This window comes from Lissotriton vulgaris, chromosome 1_1 (assembly GCF_964263255.1).
Source record: "Lissotriton vulgaris chromosome 1_1, aLisVul1.2, whole genome shotgun sequence".
Lineage (NCBI taxonomy): Eukaryota > Metazoa > Chordata > Amphibia > Caudata > Salamandridae > Lissotriton > Lissotriton vulgaris.
Genome location: NC_141685.1, coordinates 1,007,607,464 through 1,007,629,863, shown reverse-complemented (window position 1 = coordinate 1,007,629,863; position 22,400 = coordinate 1,007,607,464). Strand labels below are relative to the sequence as shown.

General features: G+C 47.7%; 1 protein-coding gene across 1 annotated transcript in view; it reads left to right on the top strand.

The window, feature by feature from the left end:
• Nucleotides 1-22,400, top strand: part of LOC147748401 (uncharacterized) — an 86,545-nt gene that overhangs the window by 53,405 nt on the left and 10,740 nt on the right. The window contains exons 2-4 of the mRNA XM_086961196.1: nt 4,196-4,738; nt 14,822-14,924; nt 21,429-21,607. Of these exons, the coding sequence (XP_086817322.1) occupies nt 4,270-4,738; nt 14,822-14,924; nt 21,429-21,607 (751 nt within the window). The 5' untranslated portion in view covers nt 4,196-4,269. The remainder of the gene's footprint in view (nt 1-4,195; nt 4,739-14,821; nt 14,925-21,428; nt 21,608-22,400) is intronic.

The following is a 22,400-nucleotide window of genomic DNA, read 5'->3' as shown; positions in this document are numbered from 1 at the left end:
GTGTACAAGACCACTAATACCTCTTGCATGTTTTAGAGCCTGTAATATTTCCTGTGTGTGCTGCAACTGTAATATTTCCAAAATTACGTTTGTCTTTGGAGGGCGGAAGGGCCCGCCTCATATAATCAAGTAAATCTCTCCCCTGGCATGCTCCGTCCGTAGGGCCCTGGATTGCGTCATAGCCCCGACTCTGGAGTCGGAGAGGTAGGTTTCCCCCGATTCCCACACTCCACTGCAAACCTTTTTGGGATGTGGTGATGGGTGTTTACATTTTCATCCCTCTCTCTCGTTGGTCATCTTCTCTGGCAGTCCTTGTTCCAGCATGTTTGGATGTGCAGCCATCTTTGAAGGTAGCACTTTGCTCAGCAGCACAGAAATGCAATTGAGTTGCTGTGTACACCCTCACGGTTGCTGTACACTGACTGCCGGGATAAAAAATGTATTCAGTTTAGTTAGGCTTTGCAACTAGAGCTGTGAACGATTATAGTTGACTAGTAACTGCATAGTGATTGGCTGCTGTCTGGTAAACCCAGTGGACATTAGATCTGTGATCTAGGACCCAGCCTTTTCCTGGTTGGTGCTAGCATGGGGATGGAGGGGAGCTGGTGACTGGGCTAATGGCGCTGGCATATAGGGCACACTGTTCTTACACTCCAGATACTGCCATGGAGGGGCCTGGTGCTGGCACGGAGGGAGCCTTGTGACAAAATGCAGCAGGGTATTCAGCAAAACACACAAGATGATGGATGGAATGTTGCACAATGGCAAAACATTCACCCCCAGTCACAGATCTGGGTTTAATCCATCGTTATTTTGCTCACCAAACCACCCCAGTTCAGACATGGCCATATGCAAATCAGTCTTGGCCCTGTGCCTCATGGGAACAGTCCAGCCCGAACTGCCAAGCCATGTCTTCCCTGGACCGGAATCAAGCATCCTAGGACCGGTTTCTGGCGATCAGCCGTCTTCAGCCAGGATAGCTTGACTCCAGTGGCGTAGTGAGCAAGGGACCCACGCCTGGGCATGTATGTATGTATGTATAATTTTTTTTAAATTGATTTATTTTAGAGGTTTTATATAGCGCTGGCTGGACAAGAAGTATCAGAGCACTTTACAGGAGTATAAAATAGTTTGTTGCAGACTTTTGTTCCTGTGACTATCAACAGCAGTGAATAATAACCGGTTAAAAAAGAGAGACCGTTTGTAATTATACAAATACAGGTATAAAATCAGGAGCAATTTACAAATCAAAAAGGAATGATAGGAAAATGGGATAGGGTTAAAACCCTATTTTCATAATTGGTGTTATGCTGAAAATCTAGCATGGATTTTGGCCTCCTAGATTTAAGACTGGCACTAAGTAGAGCCTCATTGCAATTGGCGCGCAATTGACCTGTTTTGGGCGTACTCATGCATGCGTCCAAAATGCCTAAATATTCGGAGTTTTGCAATAATAGGTTATTATAAATGCTTCTTTTACTTTGCACTAGTGTGAAAGAAAAAACTGCTTGGAAAGAGGCAGAACATGCACATAATCTGGAATAGCACGTTGTCTCATTCCAAGCTGAAAATCTCGTATATGTGCATCCTGTAAACACCCCACTCGGGGGTATATTTGTCAGGCCTGACGTGGCCACATGGGATTTGGGAGGCAACTGTAATGAGGCTCCTTGTGTTTTCTCCCTTGTTGAGCGAAAGGTAAATTGCCAGAGAAATTCTGCATACATTTTCCAGCTTGACTGTGCTCGCTAGGAGGGAACATTACCTCGATATATTTAGAAAAACTTAGCATGGGCTAAAATAAACCAGAAAACATGAACATTTCGTGGAAGAAGGAAAGGCAAACTTGCCAGAAAAGAAATACCTGCACCTCTAATCCAAAATCCATCAGATGAGGTTTGCTGAAGAGGCATTTCTTTGTTAATCCAGGGGCTAATGCGTCAGTCCTAATGAGCACAGGGCGCTTCAGGGGATCAGGTAATCTGGAGAGTAGGATGAATATTTTGAGAGAGAGATTGTGTACATCGTTTGTTTATGTAGCCTGTAAGCCGGGCGTAATAGTAAAAGGGTATCCGTATGAAGCAGTTCATTTCCGCTAAGTAATGTTTGCAGGGTTCTGCCATGGGATGGGCCGCTTGTTCTTCAGCCTTTATGTATTGAAAAAGCACAGGCGACACGTTTGCGGTGGCAAGTGTTTTATCCCTGAAAATCTGCTGGCCGGTGATTCATGGCGAATGTCTCCCCTCCCCCAGGGCCATTTGGACAGATCCAGGGATTGGTCGAGGCAGGGTCTTGTGGCCATAAAACACAAGGCGGCTCGAGCTGCTGCCTGACATGTTCTTGATTAAAATCGATCCATAATGCTCCTAGATGGTGTTACCTCCCTGCTCGGGCGCTGACCCTTTAGCCCAGGGCTGGGTCCTGTGTCCTACATCCTTGAGGTGTCTGAAGGAAAGATCTCCGGTGGCTTGCGGATCCATCCAAGATCGATACCTCCGCCCGTGCCTCACGCCTCTACTGAAGGAGCTCCTTTTAGAGCAGCTTTCCTCAGTTTCCAGGAGCCGGGTGTACATGCACAAGATAACGCAACCAGTCAGTGGTTCAACTGAGACCCTGTGGGATGCTGCATGAGTGACTTTGGGCAAAATGCAGAACCCAGGACTGTGAAATGTATGGCAAAATTACACAAACTGCAAATCTGTCATTTTGCACTATATTTTAGCGGACAATGCGTCTTTGCGTAATTTTTTGGCTTGAGGACACATTTAAACAAAGCATGCGAATAATAGCCGCTTGTGTTCTCTTGATCCGGTGTGTTTTGCAGTAAATTTCCACCAGCAACGGCGCGTTCACAGTGAATGTTTACTGCAAAAGAACGGAATTACACAGTGGTGTAATTTCAGGAAATTTCATATACTAGTGTAATGCGAAATTACACGAATCACGCAGTGCTATTTCAATTTTGCCCAAGCCTGCCTAGAACCTCACAGCTACATTTAATCCTCTTCCTCCCTAGTCAAGGTGAATGAGGACATCTCTCTGTGGGAATTAAGAGCACAGTGGGGAAAGAAGCCAACTGCCTGCTCCCTCCAACTGAAACTGAGGCCCAATATCCAGTTTGTGCCAAGGTCTCTCTGCCTGCACACCACTTCGAAACTCAACTAGTTACTACAAAAACAGCATAAATGACTGGGGTGTAAGTGGAGGGGTTTGGGGAGGCAAAAGAACCACCCTCCATGCCCCCCCCCCCCCACTAATAGCCATCCTACATAGACAGTTTATGGCATATCTAGTATGCATACACCCTACTCTTCTGGACTGTGACCAACGCCACGCATGGCGCAACACAGAGGTCACAACCCAAATCATGTAAAATGCCTCACCCACACATTCACTAATAGCAGGGGGCATTGGGTAAAGTTTCTCACAGAGATTGTTCCCTGAAAAAAGCCCACAGCTGCATTCCCCAAGCTCCAGTGTACACGCCATGAAAATGGTGAACGGCGCGCTACATAAAACCCCTGTAATACAACCTATTGTATGATTCGTGCTCTCCAGACTAACCTTTTCCCTGTCCTTTTCAGTCAAGAGGGTATGGCCATCGCCTCCTGGGTGGCTGGGGTTTGGAATGCTCCGGCGTCCTCTTTAGTTCACAGCTGAGATCTCCTCCTCCTTTTGGAGGAAGGGGGACCTCTCCTCCATCCCCATATGTATTCTCCCCTCTATCCCTGAAACTCGCTTGTCTTCTTCCGCCCATCCAATCCTCTTGTAGTTGCACCATTCTCTTGCCAATCGCACACCCCATCCTTTGTCACTCTCCTCTTCCACCCCCATGTCTTCCTATTCCTCTCCTTCCCCATTGTGCCTGTTTCTTCCTGTCTCTTTTCTGTCCACCCTTTCCTAGTCCTTAAGACAGCCTTAGGCCACCTCCCCTTGACCATTTGCTTACCTCTGGTCCAGCTGTTCATCCTAGCCTTCCAGTTGGCATCCACCCTTTCTGGCCCACATATTCTTCACCCATCTCCCCTAGTCTGTCTTCCCCTTCCCTCTAGACCGCTTGTATATTTTAACCTCCCGCCCATCCCCACGGTCATCATTTCCCTAAATTGTCCCTCTAACTCCAACCCTTGACCTGATCACTGAGACCTGTAGCATCTTTTGATAATCTTGGTTCTTTTTCTCCTCTTTGCTGCAGATAACCAACGACCCGGGTCTGCAACTGATCGCCTTTTCTCTGAAATCCAGCAAGCAGCCAGTGACTGAAACAAGATGGAGGCTGCTGAGCCTTCCCACCATCCCACTGACGGAGAAAGTCAAACCAAAGCCCCTGCTACAGAGAACGGAACGGGAAAACCCACCAAAGTCAAGGCATCAACAGCAAAAGTACTGCCCACCAAGAACTCCCTGCAGAACCAGGTGAAGGGTGCAGAGAAGAAGCCGCTGCCCAACTCTAGGCCTAGCACTGCTAAACCACTGGGCAATGGAGTTTTGAAGAAGGTAGAGGGGCCTGACAAGAAGCTACCCAATGCAGCGCCCAAGCCTCGGGTGGGAAACCCTGCACCATCTGGCACAGCTGTGAAAAAGGCACCTGTCTCAAAGCCCACTGGTGAAGGCCTCTTGACCAATGGGAAGAAAGCGGAGAAGACGATGGGTGTGAAGAATGGAGACCAGACTCAATCTAAACCAGCTCGGACGTCTAGTGGGAAGCCAACGACCACCACTACAAAACAGCCTGCAGGTACATTTCTGGCATCTTCCTCCCATCTACCATGTCGAATGACGTATGTTTAATCTTTTCTTCCTTTTGAATGAGACTTCTAAGTATGTTGGCCTTGTATAAGGAGCTAATATTGGTAATATTACAGCCCTGCTGTGTGCCAACTTCCTTTGATGCGTGCTCATTGGGAATGGCCAAAGCTGAAGGTGTTGTCCCCTCCCAGTGAGCCCAGATATATCTAGGAACAGGGTGTGCCCTTTAGCAATACTCTTTGCCCACTTTAATCTTCAAGTGTATCCCTTTTTTTTAGGGGGATTTATTGAATTTTCTGCAATGTGCACGAGTACAGCATTACGTCGATCAAGAGATGTCGCAAATATTCTCAAGTCGTTGCAGCGGACAAAAACAAATTAAACCCAATATAACAAAAAATTATGTAGAGTACTTTTGTAACATAAGCATTGAACAATTTGTTTATACATTATGCTTCAACAGTGTGCCAGCTATTGGTCCATAACACGTGTACAGCCTCCTTTAGCCATGAGCTTACCTCATGTTGGACGCTACCAGCCCTGCACACATTTCTCCCATCAGGGATCACCCCACCCGATAAGTGCAGGTCGGCCTTGCATGCATGTGTTGTCCCCCCACCCCATTTCCAACCAGTATTTGTACATCGACCTTGGTAGGGGACAGTATGTGTTTGAACTTCCCCGCCCTTGCCCTGCAGTGGTACTGTCTACGGTTCAGCATCTGAAAGAGACACGTTAGTGATAGATTCCTTACCTTAGAATATCCCCAGGCATCAGACTGGATCCAGAAAGTTTTGTTAGCAGTACCCCTGCGCGTCAGTAGGTGGCGTCGTGCGGCTCAGTCCATCGCTGGCGTCGTATAGATGTCACGGAGACTACTTAGGCGCCACTCATGCACGCTGACGTCAGTTTTCTTTTTCCGCGCCAGTAAGCGCATATCTGGTTAGAGCACGTACCCTAGTCACTTTTTGACTATCTTTTTTTGGGACTTTGGTCTCTTGTTGGTCATCTCTGGTGTGTATGGATGCCTGCTTTTAAGTCTTATGGGGCCTGCCGTCGCAATATGTCGGTGGCGGAGCCCCACGACATCGGTCTCTACTGCCTGGAGCACGATCACGACTCCCGATCCCGTCTGGACTGTCGTGCCATGGCCTCGAAGGCATTGAGGGAGCGGCGCCGAAAGTTGCTTGAAGTTTGGCACTCGTCCCAGTGCCGCTTGCGTTCCAGGGGCCGTTGTCATGAGTGCTCGTGGGGCCACCATCACCTCCCCTTGGGCACCAAGTCTTCACCCTCAGATTCGGGTAAGAGATGACACAAAAAGATATCGAAGAAAAGTTGTCGCTCTCAGACGTCCCCCCGTCTGTCCTCTGATGCGAATTAGTGGGACAGGGGTTCTTAGCCTGCAAAGGAGCCCGGGAGTTCCACAGCCTACCCGCCTTACCCAGGTCCGTCGGCGACTCCAGCACAGGTGCAAGAGTTTCTTGCTACCATAGACAACCTGTTTAGGCCTCGGGCTCCTGCCGGTGCGCCTTTGGGCCACGCAGTAACCTGTCAGGATCCTGCTGGGCCGTCTGCGACTCCGGCCCTGATGTCGCAGGAACCTGCTCCGTTGGCTCCAGTGCCAAGAGGTCCTACGCTGCTGGCTCCGGCCCCGGCCCCACCCTTGGCTCCCCCTGTGGCGCCACAGTGGTTGTTCCGCCTCTGCCCCGGTTCCTGGACTGTTTTGTCCCCGCCTGGAATCCGAATTGGGACATGGCTCCAGGTTGGCCCCGGCCGGTGCCTGTCCCGACTCGCGTGTTCCTCCCCCGGTCCCTGCCCCACTGCCGCGGTCTGCGCCACACTTGGCGGAGGCTGAGGACGACTGGGAGTGGTCTGAGGATCCTCTTGCTCATCACTGCGACTCCGAGCAGGATTGGGCGGACGACTTGGAAAAGGCCGGCGGCCTAGTTGTCTCCTCTGACCCGGGGTTTGCTGCTCCCCCGTCCACTATGGGGGAAGGTGCCTCGTATACAGTGGTGCTCCGTCGGGCAGCTGAGGTCCTTAACCTTGATCTCCCTACGGTGGCCCTGAAACCTAATCTCACTGAAGTGCTCCAGTCGGCGTCCACTTCATCGGAGCTACTGCTGCTGTTTAATGATGCCCTCACTGATGTCTTGTTAGGCACTTAGTCGCGGCTGGCCACGGGGGCGCCTGTGGATAAGAACGTCGCCAGGCGTCATTGCTCGGCACCAGGTGATCCTGCCTTTCTGACCACTCATCCTACGCTTGAGAGCCTGGTCATACAAGCTTCGACGTCCCAGAGTGCCTATCCCACAGCTACGCCCGATAAGGACTCTAAGAAGCTGGAGCAGTTCGGCGATCGGTTCTAGTCGGCCAGCTTAGGGCTGCGTTCGGTGAACACCACATGTCTATTGGGCTGCTATTCCCACGCGGTGTGGGATACCGTTGCTGAGGTGTTGCCTCAGTGTCCTGAAGAGGTCCAGGCTGTGCTCTCTCAGGCTGTTGCCGAGGGTAAGGATGCGGCGAAATTCGCCATTCGTTGTGGCTCTCTGACTCTCTGAGTAGGGCAATTTCCACGACTGTGCCACTTCGTTGTCACGCCTGGTTGAGATCTACCGGGTTCTCCCTGGATGTCCAGAGCTCGCTCATGGACATGTCCTTCGATGGCACTCGCCTGTTTGGTGATAAGGCCGACAGTGCGCTGGAGTGTTTTAAGGACTCTCTAGCTACAGCCAAGTCCTTAGGCCTTTCCGCCACGCGCCCAGTCACGTCTACTTTTCACTCCTTTCGTGGCCAGGGAAGGGGCGGCGCTGCCCGCTCGTTTGGTCTCACGCCTGTGCAGAACCAAACTCAGCGTGGCCGTGGAGGCCCCGGGGGCGGCATGAGGGTCAGTCCACCTCTGCCCTGTGACATCCACCTCAAAGTGTTCCTAGTCTGAGCTTCGGGGCACACCCCACACCAGTGGGTGGCAGGATTCGTCATCACCTTCCCCATTGGCGTTCTGTCACTTCCGACAGGTGGGTGCTGTGACTTGCCCGGACAGGTTACTCCCACCCCCCCACAAACCATGTCATGTCACCCCAGTTCCACCACATGTCGGGGGATCACTTCGCACTTCTCAAGCACGAAGTCACGGCCCTCTTGTCCAAGGGGGCCATTGAGCGCATTCCTGGGCCAGAAGTAGGGTGTGGTTGTTATTCCCACTACTTTCTGGTCCCCAAGAAGGACAATGGGGGCTTGCCCCCATCTTGGACTTCAGGAACGTCAATCACTTCCTCCGGAAGGAGAAGTTCAAGATGTTGACTGTGGCTCAGGTCTTGGCTACCCTTGACCCTGGAGACTGGATGGTAGAGTTGGACTTGCAGGATGCCTATTTTCACATCCCCGTCCTGCAGGCCCACCGGCGTTACCTGCAGTTCACGGTAGGCCAGGAGCATTTTCAGTTTGCCGTGCTCCCCTTCAGCCTTGCCAGCACCCCTCGGATGTTCACGAAAGTGATGGCAGTGGTCGCAGCTCATCTGCGCATGTCAGGGGTGTCTGTCTTCCCCTACCTCGACGACTGGTTGTTGAAGGCGGGCTCGCCCCAGGCAGTTGTCGCCCATCTCCAGACTACGGCCGACCTCCTGCATTTGCTGGTGTTTTCCATCAACGGGCCGAAGTCGCACCGGAGTCTTTCTCAGAAGCTCCCCTTCATCGAAGCGGTTCTGGATTTGACGCAGTTTCTGGTTTATCTTCCCGAACAGCGAGTCCGGGATATTCAGGCTATGATTCCGATCTTTCATCCTCTAGCCCGGATTTCGGTTCAGGATGACCCTTCGCCTATTGGGCCTGATGGCCTCTTGCATCCTGCTGGTGCAACATGTCAGATGGCATATGCAGGATCTGCAGTGGGACCTGAAGTTCCAGTGGGCCCAGCATCAGGGCAACCTGTCCGATCATGTCCAGATCTCGAAGGGCACTGCACAACAATTGCAGGGGTGGCTTACAAATCGTGATTGGGTCAATGGCAGATCCCTCTCCCAACCGGAGCACACAGTGGTGACGGATGCGTCCCTCCTGGGATGGGGTGGCCACTTGGGAGAGGCGGGGATCAGAGGCCTCTGGTCTCTGGCCGTGTCCCGACTCCACATCAACCTTTTGGAGCTTCGGGCGATCTGACTTGCACTGAAGGCATTCCTTCCCTCTGACCGGGGAAGTGTGGTGGAGGTGTTCACGGACAACACAACTGCCACGTGGTACTGCAATTAACAGGGCGGGGTGGGGTCCTGGACCCTATGTTAGGAGGCTCTGGCTGGAACATCAAGGCATTTCCCTGGTGGTTCGACACCTGGCAGGTTCTCTGAACGCCAGGGCGGACAAACTCAACCGATGGTGCTTGATGAATCACGAATGGCGTCTGACCTCGGACGTGGCGAAAGGTCTCTTTCTGCAGTGGGGAGAGGCTTGGTTAGATCTATTCGCCACTGAAGAGAACGCGCAATGTCATCAGTTCCTCGCGTTGGAGTTTCCAAGGCGGCATTCGCTCTGTGGCGCTTTTCGTCGCAAGTGGAGTTGCGGTCTATTGTACGCCTTTCCACCTATACCACTTCTGCCCAGAGTGCTGAAGAAGATTCGGTGCGACTGGGCCCCAAGTCATTCTTGTGGCTCCGGATTGGGCACAAATACTGGTATCCTGAGCTACTCAGCATGGCGATCGGTCCCCTGATCAGACTGCCTCTTCGGGAGGATCTTCTGAGGCAGTAGCAAAGGACGGTCCTCCACCCGAACCTGCCCAGCCTCACCTCCATGTGTGGAGATTGAGCCGCGACAGTTGACAGCTTTCAATCTTCCTCCCGAAGTATGTGATGCCATTCTGGCAGCCAGGCGTCCCTCCACTAAGACGATATACGTCTGCAGGTGGAACAGATTTGTGGCATGGTGCACAGCAAAGTCTGTGGATTCCACTTTCTGCCCCACTTTCCGAAGCCTTCTGTTCCTTCTTTCTTTGGCCCAGCAGGGCTCTGCTCTGGGCACTCTCAAAGGTTCTCTTTCGGCCATCTCTGCCTTTCTACTGCTTCCAGATCAGCCTTCTCTTTTAAGTCCCCGGTTGTTAACTGTTTTCTGAAAGGCAATACGCACACGTTTCCTCCTGTGCCGTTCATCATGCCTCAATGAGACTTAAACCTTGTCTTGACATATCTGATGTGCGCTCCCTTCGACCCCCTTCATAACTGTCCTTTGCGTCTTCTCTCTCTCAAGATGGCTTTCCTGGTAGTTATCAGCTCTGCCAGAAGAGTGAGTGAGCTCCAGGCTCTTTCTTCTAAACCTCCTTTCCTTTCTGTTCATCCGGACAAAGTGGTTCTGAGGACCCGTCCTTCTTTCTTGCCAAAGGTTGTCACGCCCTGCCACATCGGACAGACCATCACTTTGCCCACCTTCTTCCCGCCTCCGCATCCTTCCAAAGAGGAAGAGCTGCTCCGCTGTCTGGACCCAAAAGGTGCGCTCTCCTTCTACCTGAGCCACACGCAACAGTTCCGGGTGGATGGCCAGCTCTTTGTTGGCTACGTGGGTGCCAAAAAAGGTCGGGCCGTGCACAAACGGACCATCTCCCGGTGGGTCGTTCTCTGCATCAAGGCCTGTTATTTGTTGGCTAAGAAAGGAGCCCCCACTGGGACGGGGTGCCCATTCCACCAGGGCAACTGCAGCAACATCTGCCTTGGGACCTGGCGTTCCCTTGCAGGACACTTGTGAGGCAGCTATGTGGGCCTCGCTGCACATGTTTACCAAGCATTACTGCCTTGACAGTCCAGTCCGGAGAGACCGCTTTTTTGGCTGTTCAATTCTCCGTGACTTTCTTGTGTAATCTTGTTCGCAGACCCACAACCGGGGTTGGTATTGCTGGGGTGTCTATTCTAAGGTAAGGAATATATCACTAACGTGTCTGTTTCAGATGCACAAGTTACTACTTGTGTAACAATATATCTGTTAGAGACATTAGCTAGTGATAGATTCCTTACCGCCCCACCGATCCTCCCCGTTATGCAAACTGATTAAGAGTTAAGGACATCTCTTTCAGGGCCCTAGTTTTATGGCACTAGTGGCCCGTTTCTTGCATGGCTCTGCGTTCCTGGCGTGGAAAGTCGTGTACAGAACTGACGTCAGCGAGCATAGGTGGCGCCTAAGTAGTATCCGTGACGTCATATCTGCGCATACGACGCCAGCGACTGACGCGGAGCCACTCGATGCCACCTACTGACGCGGAGGAGTACTGCTAGCAAAACTTTCCAGATCCACCGACGCCTGGGGATGTTAAGGACTCTATCACTAACTAATGTCTCTTACAGATATATCGTTACACAAGTAGTAACTTGTGCATCTGTATAGGGAACTTAATCTCCAAGGTGTGAGTTCATAAGTAATCTTTTAATGACTGCCAGATATCTCTCGGACGTGCAGCTGAAGTGTCCTCATCTTTTGCTACTGTTGCCCAGCAGTCCTTATTATGTCTTTGTACTATTTGCAAACCTCCATGTTTTTTTTCACATTTTGCTTTTTAAAAAGAAACATTATTACAATGTTTAAATTTGCATATCTTTTGAGAAATCATGCCAGAGTGTTCAGGTCTTTAAATCTGACCTCTTTGGAGTAAGTGATTGTTCCCCCCCCCCCCCTCCAGTTGTGTAGCCTTGTCCTCTTGGGGTGTGCTCATCGTACCCCCAAACAGCGTCAGAAGTCATTGTTTGGGAGCGGAGTACTCTCCATTCTTCTGGGTCTATATTAGTTCCTTCTTAAGACTGAGTATACTCCTACACCTAGCTTCAAATTGGAAGGCAGCAAAGTTATTTGCCATCACCATATTCCACCATTTGTATAGGAATCCCAATTAAATCCTAAATACACAAGGCACAATGAAGTCCAGCTAAATTTATTGCACAAAAAAGTTTTTCAAAAACGATATTTAATTAACAGGCATGCAAATGATTTCCCACAATTGTGGAGATATCGATTGCATCCAGTTAGATTTCACTCTCAACAGCCAATTGGTCTTTAAACCTGACACTGCATTTAGATCAAGTATCAAAACACACTCCGCTTCATCCTTGCCCTTTGTTTCGTGAAAGGGGACCAAAGCTCGAGGAACTTAGTTATTGCAATTGTGGCTCATTGTTGGCTGCACCTTGCAGAATGCAGATTGCATTGTTCACTTTTTTTGTTCAGCCTAGCTTTTATAGACCATTGCAGAACACTGCAAGCATGTGATCACCAAAACTCCTCCTCCTGGACATATTTATATATGTACTATTGTTTCACTACCTGGAGACACAGAGCAGTCCGGCATTTACTTCTGTATTTAAAAAACACTATTGCTTAATAAAATAAGCATATTTTCATTGTAACTGCATGAAAATAAACCTCTACTATATGGGATAAAGTATCCCCTGCCGTACGTTATAAGGATATCGTAATCCACCTTATAATGCATGGTCACACCATCACCTTTCCCACAGAGCACTTACAGCCAGATTCATCAAGCGAAATGCGCTCGCAAAAGGGCCAGATTCTGAGAATCTGGCCCTTTGCGAGTGCAATTTTTGCATTTGGGATTCATCATCCCAAATGCAAAAATCGCTAAATAAAGAATTCGCAAATTTGCGAGGATTCGCATTTAAGGAATCTCTATTAGAGATTCCTTAAATGCTATTCATGAAACATTTAAAAATTGTGAATTCACAATTTAGGAGCGCTATTTACCACGAAGTCAAACCTAGTGGTAAATAGCAAACTTAGAAAAATGCATTTAAATGCATTTTTCCAAGTTGCATGTTGTGCACACACACGTCCAAAGGACATGTGTGTGCACAACATCAGTGTAAATTCACATTTCAGGGGTGCTACAGGGTGTCCTTTGGACACCCCTGCACCCTTGAAATCTCAATTTCATTTAGCGAATCGCTATTTGCGATTAGCAAATTTTGAGTGCCTTCCCATTTAATCCTATGGGCCTTGAGGCCCATAGGAATGAATGGGTAGATATTCCTTAATTGCGACCCGCAATTTGCGAGTCGCAATTAAGGAATAATTAGAAATCGCTATTTCTTGAGTGATTTCTTGATGAATAGCATTTTGCCATTCCTTAATAGCGAATCGGTAAATTTCGATATTAAGGAATCGCAAAATGTGTTCTTCATGAATCTGGGTGTTAAATTCTTGGTGCATAGTGCTTTCATATGAAAGAGAGCGCATGTTTTCAAACACAAAGGATAAAAATAGAATCGTGCAGAATTAAACCCATTAAAAAAACTGTTAGATATTCGTGTCGAAGAGCTATTCGAATTGGTTTCAAAAATAAAAGCTGCAATAGCTCTGAACGTGTAGAAACATGCAGAAAGATTCTAGCTCTTATACAATTAGCTAAGGTGTAAACAAAACAAACATGCTGCCATAAATATCTTCTTTCTGCTTGGCACTATACAGCTAGAAAAAGAGCAGAAGAAAGGAAAGCAGCGTCTTGTTCCTTAAACAGCTGCTTTAAATATGCTTCGTGACCTGACCTGCCTTTTCCCTCAGCTGCTGGCTCTGGCAGCAGGCATTGTGATGTCAGAATTCAGCTGTAATAAATTATTACAGTCGAGTTCCAACTTCATTTCTTTGTGATAGGCAGCTGGGTGGCTCACACCTCACCTATTCTAAAGAAATTAGAGACCAGTTTTTTTATTTTATTTTTTATCACGATTGCAGAATCCCGTGTATTATTTATATTAAAGTACCTAACATGTAATGTATTCTGCTCCGACAAAGACGTTTTTAGGTATGATGCATTATTGAGTGTCAGTACGTTACCCATTTCTTATCCTGGTACAATTCCTGGTCCCTAAAAGAGTGCAGGTGGGCCTCACTTGCAACCACCGGCTCAAGTTAAGCATGGGCTATTCCGTATGCGTTCCCCTGTAGGTTAAGAGCCTCACGATGCACAGGGTCTTCTATGGGTTAATCTATATTGGTGTCCTCTACGGGAAGCACATTGCACAGCTCAGTGCTGTTTTCTATACATTATTTCGTGTATTTTTCCCTAGGTGTAGAACAGCCCTGCTGGGCACTGTCCTTCGAGGCTTTTATTGCATACCCATGTCCCCTCAAGGCTATAACTCCGTTCCATGCATTATTACATATTCATGTCCCCCAAGGAAGGACAGGACATTCTATGTGCAGTCGTTCTCCCCCTGCCCCCCTCCCACACACCCCTGCATCTTAGCCTAGAGCCTTTGAATTGAGCTTTGGTTTAACTCTTGGGAACTTTGAAACCAAACCTGAGGACAGTGCCGACCTCCTGCCCTTCATGAAACTCTTAACCATGGAGCTGCTTGGAAGGGGTTTTACTAGCGCTCGCACTATGCAAGGCCACTCAAACCAGGAATGCAGCATTGAGGTCATGCCTCGCCTCGCTTCCGGCCGGACTCCAGCTGTTGCCTAGATTTTGCAACAATTTTAGCACCCAAAGTGGATCAGAACACACTGTTCGGCACCCTGTAAGACTCCCAAATATACATGCGTATCCGGTATCCTCCCTGCTAACAAGTGTGTCCCACTAATGCATTTTGTGTCGGTGTGCCTTAGATTCTGGCCAAGGGTGTCAAACTCTCTGCATCTGTGGTCAACACCCAACAATTTTACATTAATTTGATAAAGAAGATCCGATTCCGAGCCCAACCACTATCTGCTGTGATTATGTCGCGTATGACACTAGATTAGTTTACCACGCTCTTGTTACAGGTAAGTAATTTGGTTCAGTTTTCTACACATTCTGTAGTTATCTCTACCTCTTAATGGTGGAACACCCTCTTTTTGCGCATTTAAAAAAAAGCATCTATTCTAATATATTTTTATTAGTGTCTTCGAGTAGTGGAACAGCCTTGGTGTGCGCAATTCTCTTGTCATTTTGGGTGTATTCCAGTATGCGTCACTAGTGATGCTTCTACTCCGGGACAATGAATTCTATTCACTTATCCTATATAGCTTTTGGGATCCCAAACTATGCTCGCTGCCCCTCCTTAAAAGTTCAGTGATTGACATGTGATTTTCTTTTGTTTTTAAGGGTCAAAGCCAGCCGCTCCGGCGACTGTGAAAACTGCTCCAGTAAAGCTGGAGCGCCCCGGGACTGCTAGGCCGGCTCCGACGAGAAACGCGCCTGCGACCAGGTATGGAAGCGGGTGGGTTCTTTAGATACAGGCATGTTCGGTTCCTGTTGCTTATATCTAGTACCTGAGGTTACGTGCTTTCAAATAAGAAATATGTAACAAAACGAAAGCAAAATGGTGACAAAAATTAGTGCAAACCTGCCCATTAGGTGAGAATATCCCTTCAATATAGGGTCTGCAATACTACATCTCCAAAAATGTATAGAACACCCAAGGTACCAGACAATTAAAAAATGTATAGGTGTGGCCTACACCTCACCTGGGTGTCATGCTTCATCAATGGCCACACTTCCTTTTCCAAAGATCCCTCAATGGTGAATGGACTCCTCATGATGAAGAGGAGTTCTTGTGAGAAGGTGGATAATAGTGGGAACAGGATGTAGACTATATAAAAATACATTTAGCTACACCCCAGGACTGTCCTTTAATATGGGTAGATGTAAGGTATGATTAAAAACTAGAGGGACACACAAGATTAGTTAGTATACCTGCGTCTGTAAGTGTTGACATGCTTCAACCTATAAACCAACACTTAAGTGAGACCCAGGCTTTCTTCAGGACACCAGATCCCAATTTTCGTAGATCCTGATCCTGAATATGCATTGGCAATCGCACGTCACTAGACACACAATACCTATTCGCATGGTCCTGTGAATCGGCATATGCTAGAATTGCTTTTTTATTTGGTTCTGCTAATTTAGAGGTTAAATGACAGAAAATGGAAGTTAAAAACTACAAAATGGAGACCTAAACAGACAACACATCTGTAACCAAGTCCTGTAATAGTAAACAAAACATTTGTCTTAATTTTGCGGATGCCAAACGCATCCGGCGTTCCCACAGCCTGACCAATCAAAATTACTTTTGGTGGTTCTTTCTCGTGGGAGTACAGGAGCAACAGATATTTATAAAAATGTAACCTTAATGTCTCTAAAATGACTGACGAGAATTATACCAAATCATATAGGGCCAGATGTATGAAGCTCAAATGGGTTCGCGTTTGCGAACTAATTTGAGCAAAATGGTATGTATGTAGGAAATTTCAGTGCAAAATAAGGAATCGCAAATTTGCGATTCCTTAATTGCAATGTATGATGCAAAAATAATTGCTAATTGTCCCTAAGGAATCGCAAATTACCACCAACTTCAAGTTGGTGGTAATTTGCGAATTTCTTGAAAAATGCCCATTTTTGCATTTTTCAAAGTGCCATGTGATGCACATACATGCCCTTGGGGCATGTATGTGCACCACATGTGCACCCATGCTTATTCCAGGGGTGCAACAGGGTGTCCTTTGGACCCCCTTGCACCCTTGAAATTATTCTCAATTTGCGATTCGCAAATTGCAAATCGCAAATTGAGAATAATTTCACATTCATTCCTGACCCATAGAAATGAATGGGAAATTATTCACTAATTGCGATTAGCAATTTGCTAATCGCACTTAAGGAATTTTAAGAAATCGCTAAACAATTGCGAATTTCTACATACATACCATTTTGCAATTCTCAAATAGCGATTCGTTAAAAATCGCTATTTGAGAATCGCAAAAGTGCATCTTGATACATCTGGCCCAAAAAGGACACTTTTGGAGTAATCTAGTTTTGTCAAATTTGGTGAGAGATATATGGGCCCAGCAGCTCCCACAAGATTAATGCTTTAGAAAAACCATGTCAAAACAAACATTGAAAAAGTCTAAAGGCTGACAGCCAATGTCATACCTACGGTTTTAACCAAAGCTTGTTAAAAAAAATTCAGGTCTGTATGAAAGGAATTTCAGACTGTATGGAGAATGAGCATTCTACAGGCGCCTGTTTACATTCTGTCCTTTTACAAGTGTGGCTTGCAGCATAAAGGGGCTCTTGTCACTCACTACCTTTTGGTATATTTTCTGACACATGTTAAGTTTCTAGCTTTTCCTTAGAGTGAAGAAGACTTCTGGATTTTACCAGTGCCTTTCAGATACAAGCATAAAGAGTGAGAGTAAGGACTGATTCACTTCACTCCGCGTACAAACACAATGCGACTCCTATTGCTTCTCTGTGCCCTACAACCAGCCCCATACATAGAGACCTTGAGGCAAGATTTCTGAAGCAGGACCTTTGTACTAAATCTGTTAAATAAAATTAGTGTTAGAATACTCTGGAAAGCTACTTTTTTAGTAAAGCGGAAGTGGCCTCAGTTATCCTGCGATACTACACAATACTTAGTTCTGTTTGTGTAAATGTGCAATAGCGAAATGCGTTCTTTTCATAAACAGGAGGATTGTGTCAGTTGTGACTGAATGACCTTGGTGAAGGCTGACACTGCTAGAACATTAATAAACTCTAAAACTTTCAACCAGTGCTTACTGTAACATCGCTTGAAGTTTTCCAGGAGTGTATGCGGAAAACGGCTGGCTGGCTCAGAGGTAACTCCCTTCAACTTAATGGGGGGAAAACTGAGGTGATGTACTGCTCAGCTGCAAAAATTCCAAAGCACCCCCGACTGAGTTCAGGCTCCCTCCAGAGGAAGACTCTCTAAGCCAGACTAATACCGTATGAAACCTCGGAGTACTAATGGACGCCGACCTCCAAATGGTGTCCCAAGCTAACTCAAGTCTGTTTTGTTCTAATCCGCATGCTGCGAAAGACTCTCCCTCTACTGCCAGATGATTCCCGAGCATTGGTAGTGAGGAGCATAGTGCTAAGCAGGCTGGATTATTGCAACTCCCTATATCTGGGGGCTCCCCAGTATATCATCCAGGGGTTGCAACGAGTGCAGTCGGCAGCAGCTAAGGTGGCTCTGACTAGGTCATGGAGCTCCTCCACAACTATGGCACTGAGGGATCTCCATTGGTTGCCAATAAAAGAGCGGATAAGCTTCAAGTCATTATGCATTGTTTTCAGAGCGGTTCATGGATATGGACCATTACCCCTGCAGGATAAATTCAACTGGTATGAGCCTTCCAGACACTTACGGTCTGCTAACACAGGCTTAATATCGGTTCCCAGATTTAAACGATCCAGAATGGGGGGGTAGAGCCGTCAGTGTAGCAGCTGCACAACTATGGAATGGGCTGCCACTTTATCTTAGGTTAGGTGATTCCTTGATGGATTTTAGAAAGGGTTTGAAAACCCTATTGTTTCCTAAAAGTTAGTCAATCTGTTATCACTTGAGCCGCAGGTACAGTTGTTCCGTGTTTGTCTGAGCGCCAGGATACCCGTAGGGTGATAGTAGCGCTATACAAAAACCTATTACATTACATTACTTTGTTTATTTTCACGGCTCTTGGCAAGCTACCCGCATGCAGAGGACCCCTTTTGTATTTCACAATACTTTTTTGTTAAAACATTATTTTATTTTTTTAAGGTAAGTTCTAGGGCCCTAGTTATTGTTCAGGAAGCCACTGCAGGTTGCACCACCCACTGCCCCTGAAAGCGATGCCAAAGGCCAGTACTCGTGCTACCCACTAACCATCACACTGACACACATATTGTAGATTGGACTATTCCAGGTCACCCAAAACTGTAAAAATAGCCGTATGAGCTTTTTTTTTTTATGCATTAATTTATGTATTTCTGTTGTAGGGCGCATTTATAAAATCAGACAGCAGCACCACGTGGTAGACTATCAAAGTACTGTGTTCAGAAATAAGTGCCAGTCATCCGCACCGGAATACACCGGCACAAACTAAGCAATGAATTCAACCCACCTGGCGTAGGTGAAGGAAAGGAGCCTGTAATTTATATCCTAGACTTACTGCAGTTAATTAATCTAGAAACTTTCCCCTGTCTTTAACAACCACCTCCGTTATTTTTGTAAAGGTCATAGTTTATTCATAGGTATAAGTGACCCATAAAGACTTACTTAATAATAGGCCCTCTACTCGTACCCTCATCAGTTTTGCTTCAATAGTATACAGCGCACAAACGATAATGTGTGAAAAGGTCATCTAGTGTTTTAATTGTATTAAAATATTTGTTTCCACCACCCTTGAGTAACAAAACATTTGCTTTAGTTGTGCTTTCTTAATTCTGATATATTCTGAAATGTCTGCACAGTTTGTGTGCTAGAAAAGAGCCTTTCACCGCAAGATTGTCACATAAATCCTCTCACTTTGAAGTCAGACAAGGAAAAGAAAACTCTAAGGTCTCTAGGAAGACCGAGCGTGCCCTTTGACCTCTGTTTTTAAATGCACAGCAAATGTGACAAGATAAGAACAAGATTTAAAGGTCTGCTTACAGAAAGGGAGCACTCAAAAGGATGCAGTAAATGGTGAATGCTCTTTGCTAGAGAGAGCCAGGGAGCTGGACAGCATAAAATATATTGCGCATAAAGTAGAAAGCCAGCAAATGTGAGTTACAAACCACAAAGATAATGGCAAGCAGTGGGTGGAATGCATTCCCAGGGAAGCTTTCAGAATGTCCCCAAGATGTTTTTAGCAAAGCAGACAACCGCGCTGTCTGCCAGCCACAGTGTGACACAGAAATGAATTAACCCCTTCCATGCTGATGACGAACCCCAGCCGTCATGCACTACGGTGCTCGTGTGCTGATGACGGCTGGGGTTTGTCATGGCCCGCCCCTGTTCCTTTGTTTACCGCACAGCGGCGGAAACGGGCCAGCAGGGAAGGGGTTAAATGGAATTTTTACATGGTATTTATCTGAAAGTACATTTGTTTCTTCCAAGGCTGCTAACTTTGTCCTGTACCACATTAAAATGTTGTTCCCTGTTCAGTCGACCCTCTGGGAAAACATGCCAAATTTACTGGAGATATGCCAGGTGGGAGTTTAACGGGATTGTATCAGTAGAACCGAGATGCCGGCTGTCACCCGACCTATCCTGTTTGTGTGGCTTGTGCGACAGGGACGCTGGGACTCATTGGTGGGGCAGGGAGCACGCTCCCTCTGAGTCATAGCTACTGTTTTCTGCGGAAGTGATTCGGTTTCACTTGTAGGTCACCAGACACAAGGTCTGATTGGGATCACAATTTGGCCCAGGCACTGACGAAAACAGTGGCCCACATTTGCGGGCGTGACCCACATTAGCGGGTGTGCCCTTTCATGAAACACACAAGGAATGTAAGTGGAAGGATATTGTTTTTGGGAAGGACACAGGGCCAAGATAACAATGTCCATCACAAGCTGAGCACCTGAAAAACAGCCAGGCCCCTTTCTATTACCAAGTTATTACCAGCCTTCCAGCGCAGAACCATCTGAAAACAGCGAGGCCCATTTCTCACAAAAAAATTATTCCCCAACCCTTGCGCGTAGGAGCGTCTGAAAAACAGCGAGGGCCCAGCTATTTATAAATTACTCAGCCCTTCACTGCCTCAGGACAATGGCGTGGCAGGAGAGGGGCTAAAGCAAAAACACAGCTTCTGGGCCATCCATGGGGGTGGGGGGAGGCTAAGGTGAAGATGGTGCGAGCTCCCCACATCACCTGGCCCCCATAGTGAGGACTAATGCAAGCACTGTTTCTGGGCTGCGTGGGCCCCAGGTGGGTGAGGTGAGAATGGCTCATAGGCCTGAGCTACACCTGGCCCCCTGGGAGGCCGATTCTGGCACACAATCACCCCTCCACAGCCCACCATCAGCATGATTGCTTGGGAGGGCAGGGGGTCAACGAGAGGCCACAGCTGATCATCGTACAAAAAAACGGCCCACAGAGTGCACTGAGACCCCGACCCTTCGGCCCGTGCCCGCAGTGCCAATCCGCCCCTGAAGACACTACCTGAAGACAGACCCTTTGCGGGGCCCAGAGTCTGACGGTTTTTATTTGGTGCGCCCGCAGCCCACCGACAATCCCCTGAAGAGAAGCACAAGGCCCTCTCTCCGAGGCCCGCCGCACCTCCCTGCCCACACAGTATCCCCAATGTCTTCCTGTTTGCGACGCCTCGGTGACGTTATTGGCTGTGCCGGATCCGGTGCTGCTTTGCATTGTGACGTCACACCGCGGCTGGTACCTCGCACGGCCGCCTTCACTCTGAGTAGCAGCTTCAAAATAAGTTTTGAATTGTGAAAACTTGCCATAAACAGCGCTTAAATAAATTTGCCATATGTGTTCAGGGTGGAACGATGAAAGGGGAATTAAAACATTGAAAAGGAAAGTGCCGAGTCCGCTCTGCACTGCTGCACATCGGTATGACGTTAGGGTAGTTATGTTATAACAATTTGTAAGTTGTAGTAATTTTTATAGCGTTACCCGTAGGTGTCTAAGCGCTATGGACATCTTACTGTAGAGAGAGACTAGTTTCTAAAAAGCCATGTTTTGAGATGTTTCCTGAACTCAAATAAAGTTACCATCAAAACTAAGGAGTTGGCGCTTGCTGCTTATCTGCGCCCGACCCAAGTTGGCATCAGGTAGGACCGACTCGGGGTTTCATCCTTCCTAGGCTGTACATTGTGTAATGCCCCCTCTTATTTTTCTGTTTCCGCACATTCTCCAGAAAAGTACGTTGGTGGTGGTGTCTTTGGCGAGCGCACAGCTTGCTTCATCTGTCTTTCTCGCCCTTGCTTCCAGGCCGGCCTCGTCTACTGCAGCAGCAGCCGCTTCCACCCGCACCGCCACCCCTCCGAGCGCAGGCAAAGGACTCGCTAAGGACAAGCCGCCTGCTGCTAAACCGAAGCCTGCAGCGCCATCTGGTGCCCAGACCACGGCAGCGACGCCAGAGAGACCCAAGCTCGATGCAACCAAGAAAGGTAGGAGGGTGATTACTATGGAGGGAAAATAGTACGGGCGAATGGGGAGGGGGAAGCAATTTGGGTGGGAATTACCCCACTGCCCTGGGGGAAGAGGATACTTCACCTTGTACTAATGGTTTCTACCGGCTGGCACTGTTTTTTTAGGTTTATGAACATTTAGTGTTATGATAGATAAAACAGCTCCTAATGGCGATTGGTGCTTTTTGTTCAACCGGATCGCCTCGCTTCAAGAAATAGTATTTGTGCTTAACCGTGAGTTTAACCTACTCTACCTTAGACCGGTTTAGTCTTTGCTTTAAAAATCCACAGGCCGCAATCGGTTGTAGTAAAAACATTTGTAAGTGGTCCACCATGGGTACCGGAGCTGGCCGAAGTCTTGCCTCCTTCAGTTAGCCCTACGCTTGCTTGTGCTTTTTTTTTTTTTGCAAGCCTGCTTTCTTCCCGAAGCCGTGTAGCTGGCTGCGAAGTAAAAAGTAGTTGCCACTTTACCTAGCATTATTTATTCAAAAGAGGATTATAATACCTTTCAGTCCAGACATTTCCCCAACATGTGGGCCCCCGGTGGTGAATTCTTAAGATTCCAAAAGTTTTCGTGCAACATCCCGCATGTGCGTTTAACTTCACTTTCTCAGTATGTGAAGGTGCAACTGATTCTAATACTTCTAGGCTATTTGGAGACAGGAAATGGGGTCCCCGCACGATAACCTGGACCCAGAGTCCAGAAGGAAGCCCATAGTTCAGCATGTCACACCTTGAGCAGTTACACCTTTCCTCGAATGTTAGGATGGAT